General features: G+C 47.8%; 9 protein-coding genes across 12 annotated transcripts; 7 read left to right on the forward strand and 2 right to left on the reverse strand.

Moving 5' to 3' along the window:
• The first annotated feature begins 376 nt into the window (after positions 1-376).
• LOC122619679 (G2/mitotic-specific cyclin-B3) lies at positions 377-3335 on the forward strand. The gene has a single exon (XM_043796740.1). It carries the CDS (start codon positions 698-700, stop codon positions 2423-2425), a length of 1728 nt encoding a protein of 575 aa, XP_043652675.1. The 5' UTR covers positions 377-697; the 3' UTR covers positions 2426-3335.
• A 2190-nt stretch (positions 3336-5525) lies between these two features.
• LOC122620470 (collagen alpha-2(IV) chain) lies at positions 5526-6988 on the reverse strand. Of its 3 annotated transcripts, XM_043797950.1 has the most exons (3): positions 6643-6988; positions 6463-6582; positions 5526-6284 (listed from the first exon to the last, which is right to left on the reverse strand). In XM_043797950.1, exons 1-3 carry the CDS (start codon positions 6962-6964, stop codon positions 5749-5751), a joined length of 978 nt encoding a protein of 325 aa, XP_043653885.1. In that variant the 5' UTR covers positions 6965-6988; the 3' UTR covers positions 5526-5748. The 3 variants fall into 3 exon arrangements, with proteins under 3 accessions (XP_043653885.1, XP_043653884.1, XP_043653883.1); XM_043797949.1 differs by having other exon boundaries at positions 6469-6988; XM_043797948.1 differs by having other exon boundaries at positions 6463-6988.
• Positions 6989-7611: 623 nt separating this feature from the next.
• On the forward strand, positions 7612-8219 carry LOC122620733 (5'-3' exoribonuclease 2). Its single transcript, XM_043798332.1, has one exon. The coding sequence runs from the start codon at positions 7624-7626 to the stop codon at positions 8005-8007; it is 384 nt and encodes a 127-aa protein (XP_043654267.1). The 5' UTR covers positions 7612-7623; the 3' UTR covers positions 8008-8219.
• LOC122620732 (basic proline-rich protein) lies at positions 8075-9391 on the reverse strand. Its single transcript, XM_043798331.1, has one exon. The coding sequence runs from the start codon at positions 9340-9342 to the stop codon at positions 8221-8223; it is 1122 nt and encodes a 373-aa protein (XP_043654266.1). The 5' UTR covers positions 9343-9391; the 3' UTR covers positions 8075-8220.
• Positions 9392-9879: 488 nt separating this feature from the next.
• Positions 9880-11077, forward strand: LOC122619342 (prisilkin-39). Its single transcript, XM_043796208.1, has one exon. It carries the CDS (start codon positions 10189-10191, stop codon positions 10651-10653), a length of 465 nt encoding a protein of 154 aa, XP_043652143.1. The 5' UTR covers positions 9880-10188; the 3' UTR covers positions 10654-11077.
• A 601-nt stretch (positions 11078-11678) lies between these two features.
• Positions 11679-12321, forward strand: LOC122619343. Its single transcript, XM_043796209.1, has one exon. The coding sequence runs from the start codon at positions 12102-12104 to the stop codon at positions 12309-12311; it is 210 nt and encodes a 69-aa protein (XP_043652144.1). The 5' UTR covers positions 11679-12101; the 3' UTR covers positions 12312-12321.
• Positions 12322-12722: 401 nt separating this feature from the next.
• Positions 12723-14902, forward strand: LOC122619339 (pickpocket protein 19). The gene is made up of 8 exons (XM_043796203.1): positions 12723-12932; positions 12996-13202; positions 13267-13456; positions 13508-13641; positions 13691-13958; positions 14021-14249; positions 14307-14591; positions 14651-14902. Exons 1-8 carry the CDS (start codon positions 12736-12738, stop codon positions 14824-14826), a joined length of 1686 nt encoding a protein of 561 aa, XP_043652138.1. The 5' UTR covers positions 12723-12735; the 3' UTR covers positions 14827-14902.
• On the forward strand, positions 14863-16293 carry LOC122619341 (carbonic anhydrase 6). Of its 2 annotated transcripts, XM_043796205.1 has the most exons (6): positions 14863-15095; positions 15156-15512; positions 15566-15716; positions 15766-15845; positions 15895-16001; positions 16166-16293. In XM_043796205.1, the coding sequence occupies exons 1-6, from the start codon at positions 14955-14957 to the stop codon at positions 16200-16202; spliced, it is 873 nt and encodes a 290-aa protein (XP_043652140.1). In that variant the 5' UTR covers positions 14863-14954; the 3' UTR covers positions 16203-16293. The 2 variants fall into 2 exon arrangements, with proteins under 2 accessions (XP_043652140.1, XP_043652141.1); XM_043796206.1 differs by lacking the exon at positions 16166-16293 and having other exon boundaries at positions 15766-15841; positions 15895-16076.
• Positions 16258-17460, forward strand: LOC122619340 (histone deacetylase 11). The gene is made up of 2 exons (XM_043796204.1): positions 16258-16446; positions 16503-17460. The coding sequence occupies exons 1-2, from the start codon at positions 16258-16260 to the stop codon at positions 17343-17345; spliced, it is 1032 nt and encodes a 343-aa protein (XP_043652139.1). The 3' UTR covers positions 17346-17460.
• Positions 17461-17889: the final 429 nt, after the last annotated feature.

The raw sequence follows: 17889 nt of genomic DNA on the forward strand, positions 1-17889 counted from the left end.
TTGAGCAGAGGGGGCATAAACCCTCTACAATACCTTTAAGGTACCAATATTACTAATTTTGAAAATAATTACAATAATATTTTAGCAAAGGCTTTTCCGTCAGCTGCTCGGACTTATAATTTATTTACAAAATACAGGGCTACTTTGTTCATTTCAAAGATTGGCTAAGTAGCAAACTACATTGTAGACATTTAAATGAACCGTCCGTTGGAACGGCAAAAAAGAGCATCTCACTCATTTTGAACTGCTATTTGAATTTGCCGCGCTTTGAAAGACTACCCCCAATGCCTAGCTTCACCACAGAGGTGTAATTGAGGCGATTTCCGTTAGGCAGCCAAACGCCGCGACACGGTCACACTGCACCCGCAGTTGCATCTGGCATCTGGCGGTGTTTTTTTGATTTTTTCTCAGTGCTCTCTATCCCTCCGGCCAAGCGCCATAACTCCACAAAACTCGAGCCGGAATTGAATTGTGAGTTTGTGTGCTGTGACTAGGCTTGATCGAATCGAATCGAAACGGCAGTAGCTAACGAATCAAGTTGTAACCAGCACACCATAGACCACATCCAGCAAGGAATCCGCTAGCGAGGATCGTGCTGAAACCAAGTGGAAGTGGAGGAGACGAGGACTCCAGCCGCCGCTCACAAGAACAAAAACAACAAACGACGAGTGCGCTCACACGCAAACAGGCATTCAAAATGGCGCCTACAAAAGCAACAACGCGCGCGGCCATCGCCGGCGGGCATCATCAGCTGCAGCAGACAGGGAATCCCATCCTGGGAGCCCTGGGAGCTGCCACCAGGAAGGGCCTGAGTCGCCGGGCGGCCGCCACGGGGAACATAGATCCGAATGCCGAGAATATGCAGACGCGCGCCAAACGCAAGGCCGACCATAGTCCCATCAAAAATGACAAAATCAAGCGCTCGGCGCTGGGTAACCTGACCAACAATGTTAAGATCATGACACTGCATCCGGGACAGGATGAGGAGCAGTCGGGCGTGGGCAAAAAGCCAACGGCCCAGCAGCTGCAGGCCCTGCTCGATGCTAAGAAACAGGAGAATCTCAGTGTAAACGTCTTTGCCGCCAGCAAAATGACCACGCGCGCCTCCAGCAAAGTGGAGGATTCGGTGGAGAACTGTCACAAGGTGCTCGACAAGCTGGAGGAGGCGTTGGCCAGGCCCAAGCCGCGCCCCAAGGCAGTGCCCGCCACAAAGAAGACAGTTTTGGGGGAGATTCAATTACCGGCCATGCCCAATCCTATGCAGATTCCCGTATTACTGCCGCCCACGCACAATCTGGTTGCTCCCCAGGTTGCCGCCATCAAGCCAGTTCGCCGGATCTCCAATGACTTTAACAAGACTGAGGACAGCCTGTACATGTCCGCACTGGAGGATGTCTCCAGCTGCGATTCCATGCGGCTGTCTGGAAACTTTGAGGCAGCGCGTCGTCGCTCCGCCAAGTTGCAGCAAAAGACTGAGCAGCAGCCACAGCCGCTGTTGCTGACACTCCCAGAGACTGCTCCCAGCCAGGTGGTGCCCATTCTGCCAGTGCCCGAGGATGTGGAGGACTTCGACCGCAAGAACTGGGACGACCCCTTCCAGGTGTCACACTATGCCATGGATATATTCAACTACCTCAAGGTGCGCGAACCGGAATTCCCCATTGCCGACTACATGCCCAGGCAGATCCATCTGACCACCTGGATGCGCACCCTGCTGGTCGACTGGATGGTGGAGGTGCAGGAAACGTTCGAGCTGAACCATGAGACTTTGTACCTGGCGGTGAAGATCGTGGATCTGTATCTCTGCCGCGAGGTGATCAACAAAGAGAAGCTGCAACTCCTGGGCGCCGCTGCCTTCTTTATTGCCTGCAAATACGACGAGCGACAGCCGCCGCTGATTGAGGACTTTTTGTATATCTGCGATGGGGCCTACAATCACGACGAGCTGGTGCGGATGGAGCGGGAGACGCTGCGCGTTATCAAGTACGATCTAGGCATCCCGCTCTCGTACCGTTTCCTGCGCCGCTATGCCCGCTGCGCCAAGGTGCCCATGCCCACACTGACCCTGGCCCGTTACATCCTAGAATTGTCACTCATGGACTACGCCACCATTTCGTTCAGCGACTCGCAGATGGCATCCGCTGCATTGTTCATGGCTCTGCGTATGCACGGCGGTTCGGGGCAGCTGGACAAGCAGACTTGGGGCTCAACGCTCAACTACTACACCGGCTATCAGCTGGCGGACTTTGCTGAAATTGTGCCCGTGCTCAATGCAGGACTGCATCGCAAGCCACGGGCCACCATCAAGACGATACGGAACAAGTACTCGCACAAGATATTCCACGAGGTGGCCAAGGTGCCGCTGCTGACGAACCAGGAGCTCTTCCAGGGCAACCTCGACCTGAACGAAAGCAATCTGTCGTAGGACAGCCTCAAAGTTTAGCCAAATTCAACATGTTACGCTTCACTTAGGCTCTAAGACGCTCCTGTCCCCATAGAAACCCGTTCCCGACGAAACAGCGGACCCCCGCCTTAATCGAAAAAAAAACCCGACCCTGATTTTACCCCTTTACCTAGTCCCGAGTTCCCGCCAAGTCCTCACATTTTATTATATTTTAATTATTATTGTGACCTTTGCATTATTGCATTATTGACATGTTTTTGCATAAATATTATGTTAAGAGTGCTTTTGTTTCTTTTGCCATGTATTATTGTTTAGTTTTCCCACATACCGCATACGTAGCCACACACACCCCACCCCATCAATCTAAACTGAAAAATCGACATTATCTCTAGCACCCAACAAAATCCCAAAAACGATTCATGTTTTAATATGTACGTTAGTCTTAAGAGATGCCAGCATTAAATAAACCTAACTCGTAAGCCACCAAAGCAGACACGGATCGCCAGTAACTTATTCAACACAGATACACAAACGCAAGGATACGAAGCGACTAGCAAAGGCACGTGTGTCCTGTACAACCTGGAAATGCGCCGCGATCAACCCTCGTCCTGTGTACGCCATCTACGCCATGTGCATCTGTTCCTGTAGTCGTTATTAATGCTGTTATTTGTTAAGTCGTTCATGGACACCCCTCCTCACCTCCTCCCCACCTCGCATCCGCGCTCACATTCCCGCCCCTCAAAGGACGCTCACCAATTCCAATTCCCGGTTCCTGCCCGCCGCCCCGCCCTGCCTCAACTCACCTCGTCCTCCCATGGACGTTGATAACGTTGCATTGTTCAAGTAACTAGTTATGTATGTACTCAGTGTTATGTATGTATCGTTTTGCCAGAGAATACCAATAAACATTTTTACGTCCGTTCAAAAATAATTCAATCTTTTGCATCGTAACAGGTACAGCAGATATACTATCCCAAAAGCTGAGATGAAAATTGCGTGCATTCTGGGAAGATAACTGAGTGATTCTGTTCATAGAGCATTGAAATATGATCATATATGATATCCGAAACAATTGATTTTGTTGTTATTCATTTTGGAGAACATTTTAAACACCCTTCGGCGAATTGATGACTAGTAGTCAGTTGTTTTTCTCATTCCATTTTTGTATTTAGAACTAAAATTTTATGTTTATTATTAGTTTAAAACGAATATTTCCTATCACTTTGCCATTAAAGAAAGAATCGTCTAACTCTTTCCTCAGTTTTGTGACCAACTGGGAATATAGAGTTGCTAAGACATCTGTGTATTTAATTTATTTTATTTTTACAGAATACTTATTATTACTGTTTCGAGCACAATACAAACCAAATGTTAAACGATCATTTTTTTTATTTATGTATCTTTTAAATGCCAACACTCTTCCACAAATTTAGATTACTTCAACTTCGATGGGTTACGTTCAACACTATAAAGAACATCTCTAATTGTTCCAAAACGGAATAAAGTGAAAAGCCGTGAAGCTGGGTTCCTCTACGGTCATTGTTAATTTCTCAGGGTCGAATAGCGATTTGGACACAATTGGGTGGCCCATAATATGTCCAAGGAGCTGCAGGATAATGATCCCAATAGTAGCGGTAGAAAAGACGTGCATTCTGAGCGAAAAACCAACTGATTCTGATATATTTTTGCGACTTATATGTGCCAACGAGAGAAAATTGAAATTAAAATTCTCTGGTAAACAAATTTTTTATATAATTTCAATTATTGTTTTGTTTTTATTTTTATTTTTGTTTTGATTTTGATTAGATACTGAATCATCATCCAACTCATTGTTATGAATCAATTGAGAAATTCAAATGTGATGAGCAAATTGTGTTAATAATAGTAATTAGTTTATCTATTTAATGAACTATCTTTTGAAAATAACTGAATTTGTTTTTAATCCAATCTATTGGTCCACGTTGTATATACATATTCTTAAACCAACAATAATGAATACCTTTAGATATTCTTTAATAAAATGAATATTGAATGGGTAATTTTTAAGAAAGTATTATTTTAAAACCTTATCAAGGTGTAAAATTATCAGTACCTAGGGTATTAAGTAATTTAGGGCATTATGGGCATTTCCATTTCCCCGAATCTGGAATGTATGTATACATTGCACTTCAATCTTTAATTGCTAGAAAACAGAACATAAACTCTGAGATGTCAAAGGTTAAGGGAAAACCTTTTGCGCATCTAGACTGCTTCGCTTTGAGTATACCCATTACCCCACCCATTTCCATTTCCATTCCTTTGTTTCGAATCCTCTCAGCTGAATCTCTGCTCCTTTCCTCGCGCTCATCATGGAACAGCTGATGGCCGAAGGCTGATGGCTGATGACCTAAGGACATCAAACCCTGCGTGGAATCGGTTCGATTTGCTACATGCTACAGGTAAAACCCACCGATACCGTCCGCCCAAATCATTCATAATCTATGAGTGTGAGTGAGTGTCTTGTCTGAATATTGTATGTCTGTATATTGTATGTCTGTATACCCTTGGTATGGGTTTCTCGAGTTTCCTGCGGTTCCTTGCTTTTGGCGCGCTCGTCCGTCATTTTAGCGCCAAAAATTTGTTAAGGATTTGCGCGGCAGGCTGCGCATGCGCCGCAAGACATCAAGACGTCGTCCCTTGGATGGGTTTCCTTTCCTTCTGCCCTCTCTCTTCTGCGCTGCACAGCGAAACCCAGCCGATTTATGTCGCTGCAGTTGGGCCTCCGAAAGGTAGCAGGAGTACCATTACCAGTACCACTACCAGTACCACTACCAGTCTCCCTCTGGCGCTGATTTCCTACCACCACCTTTGGCTCGCCCAGAGTCCTGCCCTTGTGTGTTCCCTTTTTTTAGTTTTCGGCTGCCTGCCAGCCAGGTAGCTCCTGTCGCCTTCAATTGTGTCCTCGCCGGATAATAGAATCGACATCGGAATAAGAATAAGAATAAGAATAAGGATGGGATGTGTATGCCTTGGGTTATCTGTCTGTATGGGAGCTGAATGCCGAGTGCATGTGCTTTATTTTTTTCCGGTTCAAGGTGCAACTGGGTAACTGGTAACTGGCCAGCATTGCTAATTATCTTGGTTGGGTGTGCAGAAATCAAGTTTATTTCGCAGGGACACACACAGGATGATGATGGGTAAAGACAGCTGCCTTTGGCCAAGGAGGCTGCTGCCAACTTATGACTACGACTCGGATTACTTCACGCCCAACCAGCACCACCACCATCACCATCAGCACCACCATCACCATCAGTACCACCATCACCACCACCACCACGGCATTCCACCCATAATCTCGGCCAGCTTCAGTAGGCCGGCGAGTTGAAGGCGCCGTTGTAGCCGCCCCCATAACCACTGCCATAGCCAAAGGCATTGTGGTTGTTCAGCACTCCAAATGGTCCCTTGTGAACGCCATCCTCCTTGTACTCGGTGTTCATCGCGAAATGATGGTCCCAATGGCTCGGATCAGCGGGATTGTGAGCCGGATGGTGGTATACGTTCTTGCCTTGAGCTGCTGCTCCGGGGACTCCTCCCACTCCAGGTGCTCCCGGAACTCCAGGTACTCCCGCTACTCCTTGAACTCCAGGCACGCCGGCTACACCAGGAACTGCGGGTTGAGCCACAGCTCCGGGAACCACTCCATAGGCGGGGAACTGGGCGGGTTGAGGGTATCCTGGGTACTGCTGCAAGTATACTCCTGGGTAGGGATAGCCGGGATAGGCACCAGTTCCCGGGAAGTAACCAGGTGCTCCTGTACCCACTGGCTGCTGTGGAGGAACTCCCACAGGATACTGCGCCGGAACTGTTCCCGCAACAGGATAGCCAGGAGGAGCACCAGCAGCTGGAGAGAGGGAGGAAAATGCCATTAATATACGACACTACAATTTCGAGTAGATTTCACAATTTTGATTTGCTATTCACCAATCTTTCCAATTTTGTAGAACTTTTTTGGGAGTTAAGACCTGATTTCACTTAGATAAACAAACAATATAGCATTTGGCGCTTTTTAAAAGGCTTACCCGTACTTTGGTAACCACCGGATGATGCTCCTCCTGAAGAGCCCACTGCAGCTGGATACGGAACTGGAGCCTGTTGTCCAGGAAAGCCGGGAGGCGAATAGGCGGGAAACTGGTGACCTCCTGTAATTGTGAGTGCCGGATTGGGTGACTGGTTGCCAGGAAAAACTACGGAGTTCGTACTGGCCACTCGTACGCCAGAGCCACCCTGCTCATGGCCGTGGGCATCATCGATGGATCCAGTGGCGCCCACATAGCCCGATCCCGCATAGCCCGATCCCGCATAGCCCGCTCCCACCTGACCAAGGTTCGGATACAGTTGCGAGTTGAGATTGGCCCGCTGGCGGTGACGACTGCTGGTGATGCCTCCCGTCAGAGTGGAGGCCAGGTTGAACTCCGTCTTCTGATCCTCCTGACTCTCGTCCCTGCTGAGCTGCGAGGCCTGACCGCTGGCGATCTGGATGAGGGCCAGAGCGGCGAATGCGACGACGCTCCTGCTGAACATGGCGTCTTTGGGTAAACTAAAGCCCTGAAGCTCACGACGCGTGTATTTCATGGTGAGATCTGGTGACACGAGAGCTTAGCTGAGTGTCTATTTTTGGGGTTATCATCAGGGGCTCAGTGCGCAGATAGGTAGTTTAAGTCTCATTGAGTGTTCCTTCCAGTAAATTGAATGAGAGAGTCTACACTGAAAACATTCCAAGTGAAAGATGTAACACAAATTAGTATATGTTGAGATACAATGCATATGACTTTGCATGCGTTTTAAAACATAAAATCATTATGAAGAAAGATATGAAATATTATAGTTTATATATATCAATTTCTTCCAGTGATATGTTTGTGGCCCAAAGCCGAGTAATAGATAGGTAAAGACGCATTTCGAATTTAGGGATTTCCCAAGCAATTCAAAACCAATTTTGGCATAGATTATGATTATGAGTTATGATCCCTTCTTTATATAGAGAACGAAAGCTTTCTCAGACAACCTTGTTTACCAGTTCAATAGATTAGTATTATAAATAGTACATATAGCATTTGTTCCATTACCCAAGGTTCTTCCACTCGATTCCATCCATCAGCTTTCTTATCGCTTATGTGCTGCTGGCTATAAAAGCTGCAAAAAAATGGCAAATACAGCAAAATTGATTTACCTATTCCAAGATGCAGTTGTTCGCTGCGATTCTAGTGCTAATCCTGGCCAGTTTGGCCCACGGTAGACCCACTTTCGATAAGATTGCGGATCTTCTATTTGGCGCGGAGTATTCTCCACCAGTTCAACCACATCCTGGTCCACGTCCAGGTCCAGGTCCACTCATCCACGAGGGCTACCAGCAGGGCTACGACTACCACTATGGAGGAGGCTACGGCTACGGCGGCTACCAGCAGTCTCATCCAGCTGGCTATGGATACTACCCACCACGTCCGACGCCACCGCCAAGTGCCTACTATCCAGCACATCAGCATGGCTACGGGGTACCTGTCCCCTATGACCCGAACTATGATCGTTATGGAGGTGGAGGTGGCTACAAGCAGCGGGGTTACTAGCGTTCATCCGCCCGAGCAATCCCCCAATCCCATCCAATCATCTGCTGTCTCATTTGTTTATGTGTAATTTATTAAAATTGTTTTAATTTCCAGCAACAAGCTTTTAGAACCTGTTTTCAACTTTCGGTAAAGAAGATCTCGAGTGAAGCAATTGAATATACAACTATGAATATATACAACAAGTGTGGATCGGGGAACTCCCCCTTGGAAGATTCATCTTCGTCTCACATCAATGGGTACCGAGGGAGCTTCCTGGTTGGGCACATGGACATATTTGCTGGAGCTGGGGAATATTATGGCGCGATTTTCGGAGGACTCGTCTACGGGCTTTGGCAATGGCTCCGGCACGATCCAAGTGGGAAAGGTGGGCGTGGGTGGATCCGGGTTCTGGGGCGGCACCAGCGGCGGCCGATTGGTGCCTATAATTAGGGTGTCCTTCGTTGGCTGAGGTGGTGGACGTGGCTGGATCGTGGGAAACGTTGCCGCTGGTTTAGGTGTGGTCGCTGGAAAGGAGGGTTCTGGCACTGGCGTTTGTGGAGTGGTGCTAGACTCATTAATTGTATTCCCATTCGGGTTGGTATCGTTGGGATCCGGCTGATCGGGGAAGCGTGGATAGTTGTCCCATTCCTGCTCCATCCCTTCATTCCATCCTGGCCTTGGTGGCGGTGGTCCTTCTCCGTTCCACCCTGGTCCTGGTGGCGGTGGTCCTCCTCCATTCCAGCCGGGTCTTGGTGGTGGCGGTCCGCCTCCGTTCCAGCCTGGACTTGGTGGAGGTCCTCTTCCACCTCCTCCATTCCAACCTGGACGAGGTGGTGGTGGCCCTCCTCCACCTCCTCCATTCCAGCCTGGACCTGTTCCACCCCCACCGTTCCACTCAGGTCCTTGCCCTCCACCTCCATTCCAGCCTGGTCCAAATCCCGTTTGATCCCAGCCAAATCCGGGCTGATTCTGGTTACCACCTGCTCCCCACTGCCAGCCTGGTGGCCATCCAGGTGGCGTCGGTTGCTGACGGTTGGGCGGTGCAAATCCTGGCCTGGGCATTCCTCTCCGATGCGAACCCATTCCCGGCCTTCCCTGCTGCAGTCTTTCGAACTGCTGCTGCTGCTGCTGCTGCTGATTAAAGCGATTATTGTGCATGGCATTGATCAGTCCATTGATTACTCCGAAGCCGGGCAGCTGGGCCACCACAGTGACGCCACCGGCGGAGGCAACAGCTTCTCTGGGTGACGACGATGAGATGGTAAGCTGCGCGAGACACGTGCGCATCCACATGGATGCAAACATCCAGAGGAGCCAAGCCAGGCCAGCACACCAAGCTGGCGAAGATCGCGTCATGATCGAGTAATCGCGCAGTGATCACCGCGAAAGGCGGACTCTAACTGAGGGGAACATTTTTGCTCCGCCTATGCGCTAATCGTTGATGCTTGATTAAACATTGGAAACCTGTCCGGCGATCAGCGAGAGAACGATGAAGATGAGTGCCCAAAGTGAGAGAGATCTGTACCGCTCTCCAAATTTGGTCCCAGAGAGATCATCATCATAATAACATTCATACGAAAAGTAAACAAAAGCATGGAGCTGAAACGCTCGAAACAAAAGTTGAGATATTTAGTACACAGATTGCAGTATAAAGAATAAGAGAATAAGAGATACTGGCGCTGAAAGCTGTCTTAAGTGATGAATAATTCAGAATAAATGGAAAGTAAGCTTTTCTTTGAGTATGAGTCTGATATGTTAGTAGCCACAAGGGAATAAAATGTATAGTCTAGCCCTTACAGATCTAAGTAAGTGTTATATTTCAGCTAGAGATTAAATATAATTATTATTTGAAGCACACTAAAACGATCTCAGCAGTATATGGAATAATGGATGGGAATGGGATGTCCGTTGTACACCGACCATCTACCATCTGCGATAGCTCAGTCTTCCAGTGGATGACGCGTGCTCCGCATGCTGATCGTGCCAATCCGTGTGCTATAATAAATCCAGCATAATGCATTGAGTCGCCGCTGGCCGCTCGCCGCCTGCTCGTTGGCCAAGCTAATCTTCCAGAGATCCCGACTGTGTTTATGGAACTAAGAAGTCGTAAAAAAAGCATTGAAATGAGCTAGACCACAATGTGTCACCGCCACTGCTGCCCAACTCCACTGCCCAAGGGTATAAATAGAGGGAACTGCGTAGATGGACTGTCCAGTTCTGACTGTGATTCGAAATAGAAGCAAGATGAGTGCTCTTTATTGCCTATACGCCATTCTAACTTTGCTGATTGCCTGCTGCCTGGCGTCGAGTGGCGCTCTGTTCTTCAAGTCCTGGAAGTCGGGGACAGGATATGGTGGATATAGTGGAGTACAGAACTACGGGGGCAGTGGCTATGGCAGCGCAGGCTATGGGAACTACGGCTATGGAAACTATGCTGGAGGATATGGTTACAACTATCCTTCGTATCCTGCATATAGCTCCTACTCTTACCCAACCTACTCAGGCTACTCCTCTTACTCTCACCCCAAGGGAGGACGCAAGCCTTCCGGACACCGCCAAGGACGCACTTACAAGGATATAGCGAGAGTTATAAACCCAGTGCCATACATCGGTCCTGGAGGCAGTCGTTTCCTGCCCCGAGCTCCCTTTTCGCCCCTTTGGGGTTAAGCAATTGCCCATCTGAACCCGCATTGTTGCCAGCAGTATTAATCATTAAAATAAAATCAGCGAAAGTTACATCTAAACACAGGTTGTTAATTATTTAAAGCACTTTAAGCCCGCTACTTGTGCGTACGTGTTTATTAATCTACGATCAACTGATTTATGATCACTGGCCCGCATTTGCGGAGCAGTCGCGTTCAGTGGATCGTCGGAACGTGATGGTAATTGAAATGAAATGGAGGCGCGACATCATCACTCAGGGAAAGACGCTGGTGGGGATTGGGACAGTGGGGTAGTGGGGTAAGGTCCCTGATCCCACAGCAAGGGATTTCTTCGGGGGAATTCCTTACAATATGTATTATGCACGACAGAATATTCTGTACTCCTATGGCTTACGAATACTTTAATAATCTACTAATAAGTTCCGTTGATTGTAGTTATTTCTCATCACATCAAACGAATCATTGGCTAAAGATCCCCTGATCAATGTGTTTCAGAAAACTGGGTAATTGGCCAATGAATCAGTGAATTGTTTTAGTACTTTTCTTATTACAATACTCTTTTTAATTCGTACAAATTGCCGGAAGAAACTTAATGCCAAAATCATTAAATGGCCTGCTAAAACCTTAACAGCAGTAGTGGCCAGAAATTCTTCGATCCGCTAATGAGCCAAGTCATCTTGGACTTAACTGAACTTATCTTGGCTCACTAGTGTGGTATATACATATAATCTTTTTACGATCCCAGCGAGGTACTTGCGCACGAGTAAACAAGTGAATCACGCCGAGATGCAGCTGGTCAGCTAGGACTTCCCCCCTGGAGCAGCGTTCAGCGTCATTGAGGAAGTGAAACGAGAAACCAGAAACCAGATCGCAGCCACCGTACAGGAAGGAAGACATCGGTGCCCAAGTCAGTGGCAACTAATCCCGCCGAACATGGCAATTGTTTATGCAAGAATGTGCTAATACACCGCCTCAGATGGCGCACCTACGTCATTACTACAATCCGTCAGAGTCGCTAATTACAATTCGCATACGTACGAGCACTTATGCTGAGAGGCTGGGTCGGGTCGCATAGATATGGCCACATCATTCATCGCGCAAATTAGAGTCAAGATCGGATGTGGGGCATATATGCCAACTCACTGCCATTCGGATGAAATAACGGACTGCGGTGTGAATGACTTGGCGCGGGGCAGCGTGTCAGTAAATATTGAGAAAACAAAGTGATCATAAAAAGCCATTTTGCACAAAGAGACGAGATCTACGTGAGCGGCAACGCAATTCTCCTGGGGTTTCAGTCGACTTCAAAAACCTGATTGATAAGCCAAGCGTCTGAGAACGCCAAGAACCGATCAGCCGCCGATATCCATATAAATAGACTGGTCACCGGCATCACTTGCAGTTCAGTGCTGGAAGCGGAGCACTCACACACTAAGCCACACTTTGCAAGCCATGCCCATCCACGGAGTCATCCACTGCCTTATGGTCGCCCTGCTCCTACTCCTGGTCGTCGTGTCCGGTTCCCCGGCCCGTGGATTCTATCAGCAGCCGCAGCGAGGCGGTCGCAGCTACGAGGATATCGCCCGAGTGGTCAATCCCAACCAGTACGCCTTTCCCGGATCCCGCGTTTATCCTAGTCAACCCTTCTGGCCATCGGGATAGCACTACAGTAGTTACATTCGTATTAAGATACAGAAAAGACTTGGCTAGCTGTGACTAAAGCTGATTAGCTACACAATGAACTGTTACATCTTGTACCGGAAAATATTTAATAGGATTAAGCTAAAGATTAGTAGCATGAACAGTGTGTCAAAGACTCTTCCAATGGAATGATATGTTAATTAAAAAATGCCATAAAACTCGAACTTTCTCTTTCCCAAAGGTTATTATAAGGTTTTAGTTCTTAAGTTCCTTCTAAATTAACCATAATTACAGCTGCGCTAATGAACGAAATGCATTAGCGAGTCACGCCCACTTCGAGCTACTTTTGCTCAACAAAGAGCACTTGTAAGCTATACAAATTCATAACTACCAGTCAGAGTTCAGAAGACAGCAGCTCGGAAAGGATTCGAAATACTCCTGAATTATGGTCAAGCTGGCAGCCACGTCCAACGCCATTTGGTGGATCAAAAACCCCAAGGCAGCTGCGGAAATGAAGTCCAAAGGTCAGCGTAAGGAGTCCCTGGGCTCAGCCTTCTGCCTGGATATGACTGATCTGGTTAGGAACATATCCCTCCAGGGCTACAATAAGCTATTGTCGCCAGACTTGACTTTGGGGCAAAGGTACGACAGCTGCTTACAAATATTACTCATACGCAACGTGTCTTCATCGTTATACTTTAATAGATTGATTTGGTTGCTGGTACACATGGCCACCACCGTGTCCCTGATAGTGGTGCTCTCGCTGACCTGGGAGCAGTTTGTGGCCCAGTCCTTTGTGACCAATCTGAAGGATCCGCTCTATCCAGTGGAGAATGTCCCATTCCCGGCTGTTTCCATCTGCCCCAACAATCGCATCTCACGCCAGGCGGTCATCAGATATGCCGAGGAACTGTGAGGCTGAAATTATTAAATCAATTTTTAATATACCTAAATTCTGTGTAATACTTTTTGCTAGGAGACTAAACAGTCCTGTCATTCGCCCAGTGGAATACTTTCTAGAGCGCTTACGTTTCTTCCGCGAGCTCTACACCCACGTAGGCGTAGTGGTGGACACCGATGACTTCATCACCTTTCAGACCTTCCTCGACGTCTTCGGCACCTGGAACAATGAGACCTTCTTCGACACTCGTCGCATCATGAAAATGGTAAGCAAACCGTGGACCGAGAAGGAATAAGCCAAGCTCTCTATTCTCCAGATGGCCCCGCGTTGTGAAGAATTCGTGCTGAAGTGCACCGTAGCCAATGTGGAAGTGCCCTGCTTCAGCAAGGATGCCTTCCAGGATAGCCTCACCATGTATGGACCCTGCTGCACCTTCAACTTGGGAAACAAGTAATTGGCCGCTGCCTTTAGTAATAGTATTTAACCAAATCTTCACCAGACTAAAGAAGCGCCACTTCAAGAATCGGCTGGCCAGCCCGGAACTGGGTCTCAAGGTAGTCCTGAATGACAGCCACGCGGACTACTTTGCACCCATCCTGAACACCAATGGATACATTGTCATGATTCACAATGCCGAGAACTATGCCTCGGTTTCCTCCTCAAATGTGCTGGAGATGTTTCCTGGCCAAGGGGAGGATAGCTACCTTTCGGTCTACGCTAGAGTGGTGGACACTGATGACAGCTTAAAGTCTTTCTCGCCTTTCAGCGTATGTTGTTCTACACATCATTAGTTTAAAATTCTAGAACACCTTAACTATGAATTCTAAAGCGCCGCTGCTATTTCGAGTACGAGGCTCAGAATCCGGTCCACGAGCAGCTGATGAAGACGTACAGCTACAGCTACACCTTCCCGAACTGCATAACCAGGTGCCGGATCCGCAGTATCATGGCCCTGTGCCGGTGCATACCCTTCCAACTGCCCCTTCAGCTGGTGGAGAACCTCGACGGCGTTGTCTTCTGCACCTTGGGACACGTTGCCTGCCTCAATCAGTACATGTGTAAGCGAATCAGCGGGTTCCGTCCAACATCTTCCATTGCAATCGTTTCATTTCCAGTTAAGTGGCGAAATGTGCTGACGGAACGGCACATTATTGTTGGCTTGGAACGGGAAATCGAGGAGGCCCTTTACTGCCCACAATGTCTGCCCTCCTGCCGGGATGTCCAGTACGGGGTTTCAATGAGCGCCCTGCCCATCGATAACTACCTGGCCACCCTTAAGCTGGATGAGAACAACCAGACGGAGTTCAGCACAGACATCTCCGTTCTCAGGGTTTACTTCGGAGAGCCCCATGCCCAATACTATATCCGACTGCTGAATAACACCTGGTTCGAAGTGTTCAGTGGGTTTGGCTCTACATTCTACGCTTGGCATGTTGTATCGGATCTTACCAATTTACAGGTACCATAGGGAACATCATGTCCATCTTCGTCGGCTTCTCCATGGTGGCCATATTCGAGATACTCTTCTTTCTGACAAAGTACATCTATGAGGGCTGCCATCGCATCGTGCAGCAAAACTTAATGGATCGGAAGGCCCAGGAGTTGGAAACAAAGCAGTTGTACATATGTCCTTGAAGCAATTGTACATATGTCCTTGAAGAACTTACTCTGCATCTCAGCACCTGAAATAAACATGTCAACAAATTTGGTTTTATTTAGCTTGTAGTTTTTAAGTGTTTCTTGTAAATTTGTAAGTGTTTTACATGTTCCTTGTGGCAAGAAGTGTGGCCCCAATAAACTCGGGGACAAGAAGTCATTTTGGATTCAATTACGATAAACAGGGGAGGGATTGGAACGTAAAGGGCTGTCAAAGACAATCGCCCATTGCGCTGTGGTCCTGTAATGTAAGCAATTAGATCTGATCCTGATATCCTGATGCAATAATAAACTTTGCTTGTTCCAAGACCATTGCGTGTGATGTGCCCAAGCTGAAGTTTGTGAACTATCATAAAAGCCTGTGTGATCCTTTGTCCGTGATCAACAATGGATTGACCGTCCTTATGCGGATCCCCAAGACCGTCGACGGGAATCGACCATCCCTTTGTATCAGCACCGAAGGACAACAGGTCTTCGAAGCCGACCAGTTGCACTTTCATTGGGGCTCCGCTCTGAGCAAGGGATCGGAGCACAGCTTGGATGGGAACTATTACGATGGGGAGATGCACATCGTGCACAAGAATGCCACTTACCAAACCAACAAGGAGGCTGGTCTGCATCCCAATGGCTTTGCGGTTTTGGCCTTGTTCATAAGGCATCTTGAGGTAGATAGTGAAATCCCTTTACCGCATCCATCCCCACATCATTTTCATTAAAGTATCCGAACATCGAGACGCCCGCTATGAACATGATCTGTAAACAGGTCTCCAGCATAAGAAAGTTGGACGATTCGTGTCCTCTGGAGGACAGCATGGCTATGCAGGATCTGTTTGCTAGCATAGACAGCCAAAAATACTTAACCTACCAAGGTGGGATGGCTTGCGATTTTGAATATCCAAATTAATATATAAGTTTTAGGTTCACTTACCACTCCTCCCTGCGCAGAGGCAGTCATCTGGTTTGTTTTCCAGACTCCCCTTGATGTTCCCAAGGAGCTGGTGAGTGGGCCAAAGGGAAGAGTTTCTTTCTAAAAATATACATTAACAGTGGCAGAACTTTTGGCAACTGAGGGACTCTCGTGACCAGCGGGTGCTTAACACCTATCGGGAACTACAAGATGACCATAGCCGACCAGTTTATAGAAGTAAAGGAAAGTTAGTTAAGTGAAATGTAGTCATATCTTATGTATCGTCCAAGTCACATAGTGCATTAAAATTATTTCAAGTGCATTTGTTGTTTAATGCAAAAGCTTAACCCAAGTGCTTGAATGAAAGCTTTAGCCGGCCACCAGCTGATGATGCATCCACCCTTTTCCCAGCCCCAAAGATCCGGAATTGCATTTTCTATCTGCGTAGCCAGAATTCAACTGGTGTCGCACAAATGTAATCCACTTCTAAATTGGTACACAACATGAAGCGCCTTACCGAGCGAGTGCATCACGAGGAGCAGGAGTCCGAAGAGGTGGTCTGGGTGAAGAGGGAGGACGCACGCACCGCCGGCAAGCTTCCCATCGTATTCTCGCGGAACTATGCGGTCCGCTTTGGTGGCCTTGAACGCCTACATCCCTTCGATGCGGCCAAGGGCAAGCACATTCACAAGGTCCGTATGCATTCCCTGACCTCCTGAACTGTATTACACCATTCAATGGACCACAGCTCCTGTGCGCCCAGCTGCAGCTCGACGACGGGAGTTTCTACGAGCCCACGGAGCTGACCAAGGACCAGCTGCGTCGGATTCACACAAGGGATTACCTTAAGTCACTGCGCTGGAGCATGAATGTGGCCTGCATCGCCGAAGTGCCGGTGATGGCCTTTGTTCCGAATCGCTACATCCAGCGGTCCTATTTGCGTCCCATGCGCTTCCAAGCAGCCGGTTCCATTTTGGCCGGTAGGCTGGCGTTGGATTATGGTTGGGCCATCAACCTGGGCGGTGGGTTCCATCACTGCTGCTCGTACAGAGGCGGTGGCTTCTGTCCGTATGCTGACATCTCGCTGCTCATCGTCAGGCTGTTCGAGCAGGAACCATACCGGGTGCGCCGCATCATGATTGTGGACCTGGACGCCCACCAGGGCAACGGGCATGAGCGGGACTTCAACAACGTGGCAGCCGTGTACATTCTGGACATGTACAATGCCTTTGTCTATCCGCGGGATCATGTGGCCAAGGAGAGTATCCGGTGTGCGGTGGAGCTGCGCAACCACACTGAGGATGCCTTCTACTTGCGACAACTTAAACGCTGCCTGATGCAGTCCCTGGCCGAGTTCCGTCCAGATGTGGTCATCTACAATGCGGGAACCGATGTCCTCGAGGGGGATCCGTTGGGCAATCTGGCTATTTCTGCGGAGGGCGTCATGGAGCGGGATCGGTTGGTGTTTAGTACATTCCGCACTTTGGGAATTCCGGTGGTAATGCTGCTGAGTGGTGGCTACCTAAAGGCATCCGCGGGGGTGATTGCGGCTTCCATTGTTAATCTTCGGCTTCAGGGATTGCTAAACTAATAAATTCAAATAACTTTAGACGATAACACCAAGGTAGTGCCACACAAGCCACATACAAACAGCGGATGCATATATAATATGTACAGTCAATTCTTACCATTCATAACTAGTACAAATTGACTACTATGGCAGAGAGTGTATCCTACATCAATCGTTGGAATTTGTGCCCGGAGGAATTGTGAAACCGAGAGCTGTGAATGAAAGTGCATAATGTGATGGCTTAAAAATTACCTGAGTAGATAACAAGACATCTCTTTACACCTTATCAAAATTTATTAAACATATATAATTTAAAGTCGTTATAATAGTTATTTGTCTTCTATGAAGTAATGATTTCAGATCATTAAGTTCAGTATCGCAATATATGCAGAAGGTATAAATATTTCCAGTGATTTATGAGTTATAGCAGTTGCTTGTCAATATTTGTACAGACATCTCTTCCTTGGCATTTTCAGAGGTTCAATTGGGTTTGTTAATCCTATGTACAATGCAAAAAGGGCCGGACAAGTGGAAAGAATTTTGTCGCAATTGGTTAAATGTCTAT

This window comes from Drosophila teissieri, chromosome 3R (assembly GCF_016746235.2).
Source record: "Drosophila teissieri strain GT53w chromosome 3R, Prin_Dtei_1.1, whole genome shotgun sequence".
NCBI classification, from domain to species: Eukaryota; Metazoa; Arthropoda; class Insecta; order Diptera; family Drosophilidae; genus Drosophila; species Drosophila teissieri.

Coding starts and splice junctions, on each gene's coding strand:
- LOC122619340 (XM_043796204.1), top strand. CDS start 16,258: ATGAAGCGCCTTACCGAGCGAGTGCATCACGAGGAGCAGGAGTCCGAA. Junction 16,447..16,502: donor AGGGCAAGCACATTCACAAG/GTCCGTATGCAT, acceptor AATGGACCACAG/CTCCTGTGCGCCCAGCTGCA.
- LOC122620732 (XM_043798331.1), bottom strand. CDS start 9,342: ATGACGCGATCTTCGCCAGCTTGGTGTGCTGGCCTGGCTTGGCTCCTC.
- LOC122619342 (XM_043796208.1), top strand. CDS start 10,189: ATGGACTGTCCAGTTCTGACTGTGATTCGAAATAGAAGCAAGATGAGT.
- LOC122619339 (XM_043796203.1), top strand. CDS start 12,736: ATGGTCAAGCTGGCAGCCACGTCCAACGCCATTTGGTGGATCAAAAAC. Junction 12,933..12,995: donor GACTTGACTTTGGGGCAAAG/GTACGACAGCTG, acceptor ATACTTTAATAG/ATTGATTTGGTTGCTGGTAC. Junction 13,959..14,020: donor AGTCTTTCTCGCCTTTCAGC/GTATGTTGTTCT, acceptor TGAATTCTAAAG/CGCCGCTGCTATTTCGAGTA.
- LOC122619343 (XM_043796209.1), top strand. CDS start 12,102: ATGCCCATCCACGGAGTCATCCACTGCCTTATGGTCGCCCTGCTCCTA.
- LOC122619341 (XM_043796205.1), top strand. CDS start 14,955: ATGTTCCTTGTGGCAAGAAGTGTGGCCCCAATAAACTCGGGGACAAGA. Junction 15,096..15,155: donor TTGCGCTGTGGTCCTGTAAT/GTAAGCAATTAG, acceptor GCTTGTTCCAAG/ACCATTGCGTGTGATGTGCC. Junction 15,513..15,565: donor TGTTCATAAGGCATCTTGAG/GTAGATAGTGAA, acceptor TTTTCATTAAAG/TATCCGAACATCGAGACGCC.
- LOC122619679 (XM_043796740.1), top strand. CDS start 698: ATGGCGCCTACAAAAGCAACAACGCGCGCGGCCATCGCCGGCGGGCAT.
- LOC122620733 (XM_043798332.1), top strand. CDS start 7,624: ATGCAGTTGTTCGCTGCGATTCTAGTGCTAATCCTGGCCAGTTTGGCC.
- LOC122620470 (XM_043797948.1), bottom strand. CDS start 6,964: ATGTTCAGCAGGAGCGTCGTCGCATTCGCCGCTCTGGCCCTCATCCAG. Junction 6,285..6,462: donor CGGTGGTTACCAAAGTACGG/GTAAGCCTTTTA, acceptor CCCTCTCTCCAG/CTGCTGGTGCTCCTCCTGGC.